This window comes from Formica exsecta, unplaced genomic scaffold, assembly GCF_003651465.1.
Source record: "Formica exsecta isolate Colony F162 unplaced genomic scaffold, ASM365146v1 scaffold1417, whole genome shotgun sequence".
NCBI classification, from domain to species: Eukaryota; Metazoa; Arthropoda; class Insecta; order Hymenoptera; family Formicidae; genus Formica; species Formica exsecta.
Genome location: NW_021848746.1, coordinates 34,141 through 45,009, shown reverse-complemented (window position 1 = coordinate 45,009; position 10,869 = coordinate 34,141). Strand labels below are relative to the sequence as shown.

General features: G+C 32.5%; 2 protein-coding genes across 2 annotated transcripts in view; one reads left to right on the top strand and one right to left on the bottom strand.

The window, feature by feature from the left end:
* LOC115246242 (thrombospondin type-1 domain-containing protein 4-like) overlaps window positions 1-8,108 on the top strand; it is a 23,226-nt gene extending 15,118 nt beyond the window's left edge. Inside the window, exons 4-14 of the mRNA XM_029824952.1 lie at window positions 1,549-1,715; window positions 2,304-2,400; window positions 2,681-2,720; window positions 2,892-3,016; window positions 3,104-3,233; window positions 3,647-3,899; window positions 5,764-5,964; window positions 6,249-6,410; window positions 6,580-6,756; window positions 6,904-7,120; window positions 7,805-8,108. Of these exons, the coding sequence (XP_029680812.1) occupies window positions 1,549-1,715; window positions 2,304-2,400; window positions 2,681-2,720; window positions 2,892-3,016; window positions 3,104-3,233; window positions 3,647-3,899; window positions 5,764-5,964; window positions 6,249-6,410; window positions 6,580-6,756; window positions 6,904-7,120; window positions 7,805-7,941 (1,706 nt within the window). The 3' untranslated portion in view covers window positions 7,942-8,108. The remainder of the gene's footprint in view (window positions 1-1,548; window positions 1,716-2,303; window positions 2,401-2,680; window positions 2,721-2,891; window positions 3,017-3,103; window positions 3,234-3,646; window positions 3,900-5,763; window positions 5,965-6,248; window positions 6,411-6,579; window positions 6,757-6,903; window positions 7,121-7,804) is intronic.
* Window positions 8,109-8,477: 369 nt separating this feature from the next.
* LOC115246256 overlaps window positions 8,478-10,869 on the bottom strand; it is a 9,347-nt gene continuing 6,955 nt past the window's right edge. Inside the window, exons 2-5 of the mRNA XM_029824970.1 lie at window positions 10,430-10,594; window positions 9,525-9,891; window positions 9,184-9,364; window positions 8,478-8,966 (exon numbers count right to left, since the gene is read on the bottom strand). Coding sequence (XP_029680830.1) covers window positions 8,706-8,966; window positions 9,184-9,364; window positions 9,525-9,891; window positions 10,430-10,594 — 974 coding nt within the window. The 3' untranslated portion in view covers window positions 8,478-8,705. The remainder of the gene's footprint in view (window positions 8,967-9,183; window positions 9,365-9,524; window positions 9,892-10,429; window positions 10,595-10,869) is intronic.

Below are 10,869 nucleotides of genomic sequence, written 5' to 3'. Positions count from 1 at the left end.
TTTTAGAAGATTTTAAGAGCTATTGTATGCTAATCAAAAAAAGCAAATGGTATTAAAATACTTAATAATGATGTTAAAAGCAGCAAGTAATAAAAAATAAAAAAGCATATAATAATTAATAAAAAGAGAAATTAATTTTAAGAATATTTAAGTATAACAATAATCTAAATTTTAAAATTAATGTTTACAACACGGCGTCATTCTTTAACAAATTTGGCAATCGTATAATATCTAGAATACGATTCGAAATCGAACTTTGATTTATTGCATCTGAAGGTAATCATCATTATCGCCTTCAATACCTTTCGAATCTATTCATCGCTCGATTAGGGCAACATAATGACTGCCTTTCACAGGATGCGAACATAACAGATCGTAATCGATGCGTCTCCTATGCAATGATCGCGTCGCCGATAAGCAAACGAATCGCCCGCGGCGTGATTAGTCATGATCGTTAACAATGCTGTCGGAACATTCATTATCGCCGACGCGATCGTGCCTCCCATTATCCTCACCTAATCTGCAAAGATAGATGATTCAAGAGAAGCGGATAGAAAATTGCTCCTTATAAAATTAAATCCATATAGTCTTTCAGAATTCAAGAAATAAACATAAAGTGTAATGTTCATATAAGATATATTTAATAAATTTTAACATCTCAATTAATTATTTATTATATATATCTAATAAATTAAATTTTTCTGATAGAAATCTCAAAATTTGAAATAAATTCAAAGACCAAAGATGAGATTCTAAGAGAATTAATTTCGTTGATTTTTTTAATCATTCAGTCGCGGCGTTCGTAAATGAAACGGGACCCGCTGTTCTGCTAAATTAGATGCACCGGTCCATGCCACGTGGATTACATAAATCGCCCGCGACCGTAAACTCGCTCATAAACGACCGTCATTGTGCGCGTAAGTCACGCTTTAAACGATCGTGATTGCCAGCTTTAGCGTGATATGTGTCAATCGACATGTCGGAGATCATCGTCGTTCTATGAATAGAAGTAGTAGGTCATTTGCGAATAAATGCGGTCATCGCGATTTTTTCCGACTAGCCTAATATATTTTGCAACACTTTTCTAAGTCACACGCAGAGTGGCTGTAACCGTATTTTGCTGGAAGGAATGTGCTAGAAACAAATTCTGACACGATGTAAGACAATAATAGACTACTTTTCGACAAATGTATAAAATATAGCATTAATTTAATAATTAAATATATTACATTTACAATTTTGTATAATAATATGTTGGGGAGAAGCCCGACATTTGCAAAAATGAAATAGATTCCTTCCTTTCGCAGTTAACTAAAGTATCCTAATTGTATGTGGTTTCGTGCATGCTGATTTGTTTATTAAGAAGGAGGAAAGAGAAGGCGACCACCAAAACCTTTTTTCTTCTTTCGATAATAATAATTAAATATATATATATATATATATATTATCTGCACATATCTTTCAGTGTTGCACTTTAACTTAGAAATTTAACGTACTTATTTCAACTTTAATAAAAGAAAACGACAAAATATAATAATAAATTTGCAGCGATTAGATTGCAAGATGGCAGTTACCTGTTGAATGGAAATTATACTATCAACTGGTCCGGTGAGTACAAGGCGGCCGGAACAACATTTGTCTACCTGCGTCAGGGTTCTCAGAATTTAGAGAGTTTTTCTGCCGCCGGACCATTACAGGAACCTATAGATGTCATGGTAAGTAATACGGGGATATTAATAAATTATGTAGTTTAACTTTCATATAAGTACCGCATATACCAAGAAACTTTTAATTTCTTATGATATAAACCTATTATATATTATAATAAATGTGCATGTGTATCTCTAATCAGCAGAAAAATAATCAGAGTATCAGGTGTAAATAAGAGTAAAGTAGATTATTTAAATGGGATAAATATCATCAAATTTTTTACAAAAATATTCATAAAATATTTTCAACTTATAGTAATTCTATGGAATATTTTGCGTTCTTTGGCCAAATTGCAGACATCGTTGTAACGCGATCACAATAGCGTTTTATGAGTAGCGATATAGAACATTGTTGTGCTCCGACAATCGTGGGCGTTAATGGGTTTAACCATGTTCTACTTAACCCTTTTATCATTGAGTTTTTACCACACATCGACATAAATCATATAAAGTCTATATTTACTAGATTTAAATTGCTTACTCTTCTACTTTTGGATATAACATTAAAATACAACAATTAAATAATTATATAAATCAAAAATAATGCTATCTATACATACAAAATAATTACGTCTTTGATTATCATATCCATAGGTTTTGTATCAGGAACCAAACCCTGGAATTGTTTATCGATATGTGATTCCTGGAAATACGAATTTATCGAGAAGCAGTCATCTCGCGCATAACGCAGGTATCATTTGAATATAATATATGTACATTATAATACAAGCATAAACTTTAAAAGGAAAGTAATCCTAAGACTATTATATTCTCTGATTTTCAAACATTTTTTACGTTAAAGAAAATGTTTCTATTATTTTTCATTAATTTATTTGGATGCTTACATATTTAGGCTTACTTTACATAAAGCAGAGAAAACTTTACGAAAAGATTATTAGCATCTATAATCTTTTTCTTAAAGCAATAAATACTAATAATAAATTAATTCTTGAAAAATTATACATTTACAGTTTCAAATAAAGGTATCGAGCCTGGTTTACAAAATAGAAGGTAAGAAACATTTCTGATAAATTCTAATATATTTAATCAATCTGGTATTTTACGTAAATGGACTACAGTTTACGTTTTAATATATTAACTGTATCTACAATTTTATATCTAGCAATTTTTAAAACGCAGCATACTTTCTTTCTAGTGATTACAAAGAGAATTTAATTTTAGGTTTGACAATGGATCTGCAGCGAGTAATGTAACATCTCCATCACATCTACCGCGGCGTTACAAGAGAAGAAAATTTGCTTGGAAGGCGATTGGTTACAGCGATTGCAGCAAATCATGCGGTGGAGGTAAATAAGAACTGGCTAATAATTAATTTGTTTAATGGCAATTTATGCACATTTGTGGATTCAAAGATTTTATGTGTGTTATATAAGGTGTTCAGACACTCAGACACATGTGTATCAAAGAGCATACGCAGCAACAGGTGCCGGAGAAGAGATGTCACGCGTTAGAAAAGCCGCGGGAAATTCGTTTAAGATGCAATACTAAGCCATGTCCGCCTAGGTGAGTCAATTTTAGTTTACATTCTCTGTATATAATAAGTATCTTATATATTGCATAATTACATAAAGATATTAAATAATCATGGATATATAAAAATATAAGTTTGCAATGCATGTGATTATATGAATATATTGCAATTATATAGCATTTTATTAAGCTTTCAGAATATAAACTTTTATTAAACAAATATGTATTTGCAATGGAAAGTATTTAATAAAGACAAAGTACTTATCAATAATATATTATTAATATATATAACGTCGCAGGAAAATTAAAATTAAAATTGTATTGCTATTGAATAAACAATGAATAAAGATACTTTTTAATTATATAATTAAAATCTAATTAAGTGTTCATGATTATTTGATCTTTAGTTTTCTTTGAAAATGATATAAAAACTGTGTATTGGAAAGATGGCGTGGCGGACCATGGAGTGATTGTTCCACTTCCTGCGGTGCCGGAGTTCGCACCCGGGAACTCGAGTGTGTTCAAGAAGTGAAACCGTCGTTAACGATGAGGATTGCCGATGGTGCTTGCACGGAATCAAGAGATTTACCGACGAGTGAGATATGCGAGATGCCAGTATGCGAGGAGATCAAGCAGACGTCGACGCAAACGTCCTCTCAATCATCGTCATCGCGATGGACTGTAGGCGTTTGGTCACAGGTAATCCTATCCGGTTACATATCTGATTGTCAGCGGAACGAGTCAATTCATATTAATACGTATGAAAAGCATCTTTACTCCACATATTTAATTTAAAAAAATTAAATAAATAATGTAAAACATTTTTTTTGCATATATGTTTCGTATATAATAAGTATCTTATATATTGCATAATTACATAAAGATATTAAATAATCATGGATATATAAAAATATAAGTTTGCAATGCATGTGATTATATGAATATATTGCAATTATATAGCATTTTATTAAGCTTTCAGAATATAAACTTTTATTAAACAAATATGTATTTGCAATGGAAAGTATTTAATAAAGACAAAGTACTTATCAATAATATATTATTAATATATATAACGTCGCAGGAAAATTAAAATTAAAATTGTATTGCTATTGAATAAACAATGAATAAAGATACTTTTTAATTATATAATTAAAATCTAATTAAGTGTTCATGATTATTTGATCTTTAGTTTTCTTTGAAAATGATATAAAAACTGTGTATTGGAAAGATGGCGTGGCGGACCATGGAGTGATTGTTCCACTTCCTGCGGTGCCGGAGTTCGCACCCGGGAACTCGAGTGTGTTCAAGAAGTGAAACCGTCGTTAACGATGAGGATTGCCGATGGTGCTTGCACGGAATCAAGAGATTTACCGACGAGTGAGATATGCGAGATGCCAATATGCGAGGAGATCAAGCAGACGTCGACGCAAACGTCCTCTCAATCATCGTCATCGCGATGGACTGTAGGCGTTTGGTCACAGGTAATCCTATCCGGTTACATATCTGATTGTCAGCGGAACGAGTCAATTCATATTAATACGTATGAAAAGCATCTTTACTCCACATATTTAATTTAAAAAAATTAAATAAATAATGTAAAACATTTTTTTTGCATATATGTTTCGACTAAAATGTTTGTTTTTTTTTCTCAGGAATTAATTCTCCCTTATTAATTTGCTCGTGAATTAACTCTGAATTAATCAATTACTTCTATGAAAGAGATTTTAATCTCACATATAATCGTACATGAATTAATTTATTTTATACAGTGTTTAGCGCTTATGTAGGATACTCTTCCTATTTTTTGATAATCAAAAGATGCTATAACCAAAACGCACGAAAAGACGCGTAATCGTGAAGTCTGGAAATCCATTTTTGTCGCGCGTCTCTATGTTAATTTTTCATGAAGTTATTATCGCTTGTAAAATTATATAAAATTTTTATCGACTGATAACGATATTCCTGCTATAAAAGCATTGTCACGAGTCGTTTGGGTACTCAAATTCTCTTTCAGAATAAACCTTTGAGGTACTAAGCTCTCCACCAACGTCAAGATGAATATTCGTTAGGAAAGTTTATTTATATAATTTTTAATATAATATATATAATTTGTAATTTATTTTGTAATTTAAAAATTATATCTTTATCGGACGTTTTAATATAAGTGAATAAATATACAAGTTAAAATTAAAGATAAATATATTTGCGCGGGGGAATTATAATATTTAAAAATATAATTAGATTTGCCGATTGGTCACATGATAGATTTCGATCGAATAAATCTCGTAAATCCGTTTAATATATATAATTAACTAATTTAACTGATTTTTAAAATTAACAATTTATATCTTATTTTGCGATCTTAATTTGAATAATTTTAATTACACATTTAGATCGGAGGAAAATTTAAAACATTGAATTAAATATATTGAACTTTCCTTTCTAGCAGAGTTAGAGTAATAATTATTGTCCATAATTACTTCGCGCGCTCGATAAGAATTGTAACAAAATAGAAGATATATAATTAATTAAAAATGATTTTTTTATGACATTTGTTTCAAAGTGCTCCACGTCCTGCAGCATAGGGAAAAGAACGAGAGTCGTAACTTGCATTACCGACGATGCTCCGTGTGATCTTTCAGAGAAGCCTGAAACACATGAAACCTGCGACTTGGGACCGTGTCTAGCGAAATCAACGCCATTGAGCATTGTCTCCATGAACCTTCAGAGTCCGCAGTGGTTATATACTGAATGGTCTGAGCAGGTAAACTCTTACTACTTAAGAAATATTTATGAGAGTTAGATGTCTCTTATGAAAATATGCATGCAATTAACTTAATATTAACGCGCACAATAATTTATTATTTATATATTCTGTAGCACTGACGCAGAGAAGCATAAGGTAAGGAAACAACGTAGAATTGAAAAACATTTATTAATGCAGCTGTAAAAAATTAAATTATTGCACTGTCTAAAATTACTTACAATTAGATTAATGCAGATTGAGAGAATATCGATTTTAATAATCTATAAAATTATTAATTTCAGTGCTCGGCGGAATGTGGAACAGGAGTTCAAACTAGGAGAGTTCTTTGCGAGATAAGTTCTGACGAAGAGTACTGTGATGAATCTAACCGACCTGAAATTTCTAGAGATTGCGCGAGTAACAGAACTTGCAGCGGTCAATGGTTTACAGGAGCGTGGACGAAGGTCAGATTTAAACATAATCATTTAATAATCTTATAAAAAAAATTAATTTTAGATCAGAATTTATGGATTAAAAAATAATAACGTTACATATCTGCTCTTGCTTTATATTTTTGTATATATATATATACGCGGAAATAATTTGATAATTATTTGATTTTATACTCTTTAGTGTTCCTCAAGTTGCAACCTGGGTGAGCAAGTTAGAGATGTGGTATGTGTTACAAGTCTTCGGGGCTCTCTACGTGTCGTCCTAGACATGAATTGTCCTGCGAACAAACCAGAAACTAAGAAATCTTGTAGAGAACGTTCTTGCGTATCTACTTGGTTTATATCGGACTGGACGGCGGTAAATTTATTTATCTGTTTACATCACTTTATTACGTCAAAAAATTAAAATCTCAAATACTCAAATCAAAATACTCAAAAACTCATACAAATATATGTATGGTGTGTTTGATAGATTTAACGAATTCTAGTCACTTTCTGTTTGTAGTGTTCACGATCCTGCGGTAAAGGTATTCAGAAACGGGAAGTCCGATGCTTGAATGCGGACGGCCAATTACCGGAACCTCATCAGATTCACTGTCGAGAGGACGATCGACCGATATCTCGAAGGACATGCAACGATTATCCTTGCAAAGATGATTTACGCGCGTCTGAAAATTCTCACAGGGTTCTGCAAGTTCAGGACGATCCCGAAATAACGAATGGTAAAACAAATTCTCTTTCTTATTAAGAGAGTGTTTGCGATGCAGAGAGAGAGAGAGAGAGAGAGAGAGATAGTTTAATAAATATTATATTGTTGCGTGCGCGAATCGATCTCGATTGATTTCGCACCGTCACTCTCACACAAACACTTGCGTCGGAAATAACGAGACACTTGAAAGAAACTATGGAACCTTAATAACTGGAAAAAATATAGACAGAAAATATAATGATAATTGTAGCCGTCGGGAACTGTGTCCGCACGGCAAGACGATAGTCGTAAGACTCTCCTTTTTACAAAATGACGACTTTCCACAAAATGTCTCTCCTTGTTTATCAACAACCTTCGTAGTAACGTGCTAGGGGATGATCTCGCGGAGACGGGTACAGCAATTATCAAATATAATCGTCACAGACGTCACGCAGGAACGAAACACAAGGGACTCACGCAACAATATAATAACTATCTTATATAAACATTCTGTAGAACTGCTATAGAGTTCATAAAATGTCTTTTATGATAGAAGAAATTATATAGAATGATGGTAAATGTTCGGATTAGCTTACACTTCACGGATTGTTTTCATTTTTACATATATTGTAGAGGGTACATTTCTGTTTATGCAGGCCGTAACTGTTAATTTATGCCGGAACCGATATATATGTATACATTATTTTATTCATTTTAGGTGTTGAGAACAATCCACTTTGCAAGGATAAAATAGCTAACTGCAATTTAGTCACGCAAGCTCGGCTTTGCTCTTACCAATTTTATCAAGAGTCTTGCTGTCTGTCGTGTTCCCGAACCAAGCAAGATTCGGAGTAAAAATTTGTCGACAATTATGTTTATGATGACGCTTTAACGCAAAAATCTGCCTTTAGTAGTATTCTCTGTTAATATATTGTCAATTAAAACTCAATTTTCATCGTCTACTGGTACCGATAATCCCGATAATTTTTTATGTTTTAATAAATGCATCTGTATAGCAAAACTTTTGTATGTTCTATATGCGTTCTATATAGAAATGTAGGTATGCATGCTATGCGCGCAGATGAATTTTATACAAAGCCCACGATTTTGAAGTTTCTGTAAGATATTTGATAGAAAAATATGAGAAAGAGACTGATCGCGTGTAATTGTTAATTCGTTCAACAGTGATGCAGCCTTTAAATTCGCAATGTTCTCGCATATAACCGTAAAAATATCGAACATTAATAAACATTGCGCTTTTTCAATTCTTCGTCGTTTTCTTATCTTATGCTTCTCTGCTTCTGTTTTTTATTACTGAATGTTAGTTTCAACGGGAAAAAAAATTTTGAGTCAAAAAAGAGATATAATATATATTATTATTCAACAAAATGGATCGAGCCAGGAACGGGTACTATTTACATTGCCTCTATATAAAGTAGAAATCTAACATACTTCTTATTTTCTCTCTCTCTCTTTTTCTTAACCAAATAAATTATATATACAAATAAAAACTTCTAAAACTAAATGAGAAAGTCGTATCGTGGAAACACGATAATTTCCATATATGGAAAATTGAGCTTAACGATTACGATTCTATAATTTTTGATTGATCTGCCGATTCAAGAATTATCTTTGCTATTTTGCTCAGTATTTGTCCCGTTTTCGTGATTTTTATACGCCGAGAAGAACGCCAAGGCCTTCATCAGCTGATAACTCTTGCTAATAGGTATATTGCTGTCGTACAAACTCTTGGAAGCTTTGCAGTCTACGTAGAACCACCAGTTGCATTTCAAAATTGTTTGATCGAACAACGTCGATTCCGGACACAGAAAACTCTTCATGATCAGACCATCGTCCGTCAGTGCGCAAACGTGAAACACCTAAAATGGATTCGTACAAAAATTAATTTTAAGAATTTTCAAAATAATGAGAATAAAATCTTTTGTGTATATAATATTGTATATATTTATATGATGATATATATTTAAAAGTAGTATGTAATATTAATAAAATCTAAGAAAAAATGTTCTTTGTTATAAAATAATAAAGATCTTTCTTGGATTAATTTTTTTATAATGCAATCTTTAAAAGATTTACCATACATCCCAGGTCTTCATCGGCATAGAGACCTGGGAAATGTTTTTGATCGCCACAATAAAAGCTCGTGTCAGGCAGGTCAACGCGACTTGCAAAGTTGTCATCAAAATTTTTGTCGTATCCAACCGGATAGTATTCCCGAGGCGCGTTCATCACTTTGGTGGCTCCGGAATTATGTTTACTTAACATAAAAAAAAAGTTTTATTTTTTGTTGTCTTATCATTGGTTTGTTATTATCGTTACTGTGTATTTCGAGTGTAGTTTTATTTTATGCAAAAATAAATATTGGAAAGATTAGTTAAATATACGAAAATTAAAAATATTGATTGCATGTAAATTACTTTTTAAGAGGTGCCATTGTGGTTGTTGTGGTACTTGTCGTCATAGGTCCTTGCTGTTTTTTAAGAAGCTGTTGCTGTCTCAGAAGAATTGCCGCTTCCAAGGCTTCTAGAGTGATATTACTTGCCTCCGCGAGGGCCTTTAAAGAAGTTTCCATGCCCTGGATAGGAGCCAAGGATGGTAAGCTGTCGGGTAAGGATTGTTGTTTTTCGTTTTGTTGAAGAGGCAGCAGTTGGCTGGTTTCAGCTGCAGCGATAGGCTGCAACGAAAGCAACGTCATTTCGTTCACTGAAGCAGCCATCTCGTCGCTTGGTAAGGGTAACTGCATGAGAGAATAATAGTTTATAATTTTGAAATTTACAATGCTCTCTCAAGTATATCTCGATAGACATTAATGATTAATTTTTTCAGAATATTCTTTATATTGACACGTGAGAGTTAGACGGCCGATATAAGAAGTTATAATTCAAGATAATATATTTTATAGCACCAGTTGCGACAAGGCCGGTTTCGACAAATCGTATAATCTATGTTTTCTTGTAGCAACGCGGCGCGAATAAATTGATCCATCCTATTCGATCGTTAAATTTTATAGTTATAATTTATAATTTTTTTTTTTCATTAAATAAATTAATATAGTACGATAAATAAAATATCTAATTAGAGTTTAAAAAAATATGTATTTAATAGAATTATTTTTTCCTCACAAATTAAAAGCACATGAGACGTAATATCGAGATTACCATATAAAAATGTTTTAACTTTTCTAATGCGGATTTAGAGAGAAGATTCGGTCGATACGATTATTATAGTTCCTTGCCCCAATTGTTTATTTATATCTCCGATAAGATTAATCGATTAATCCAGATCGAAAAATCTATCGATGAACGCGGTTATTGAGATCGACGATCGCGATCGCTCCTATAATTCAACTCACCCAGGCCGACGTAACCCTTCACACCTCCGAGATTTCTGACCCGGAAGAGACCGGACTTTTTGAAAGCGCAGTTTAGCACGAAACCGAAGTCCGACTGAAATACACATGTGCATAGTGCCTTTCGCCACGTACATCCTGTAAGCAAAACCGGAAAAAAAACAAAGCCATGGATCGTTTCCATCGAATCCGGAATGACGATCCGCGCGATGCGTTATGCGTCCATCGTGATAATATTATAATTTCGTAAATTTTAAAACTTTCTTAAGTTGCATATTATATTAATGATGCTATGAAACTCTGATTCACATGCAATTTTAATTGGAGAATGTATTTAATTATAATTTGTATTTTTTTTGTTATCAAGTAGCCATGGATTAAGCAAAATATACGAAAAGTCTGCTTTTATTAAT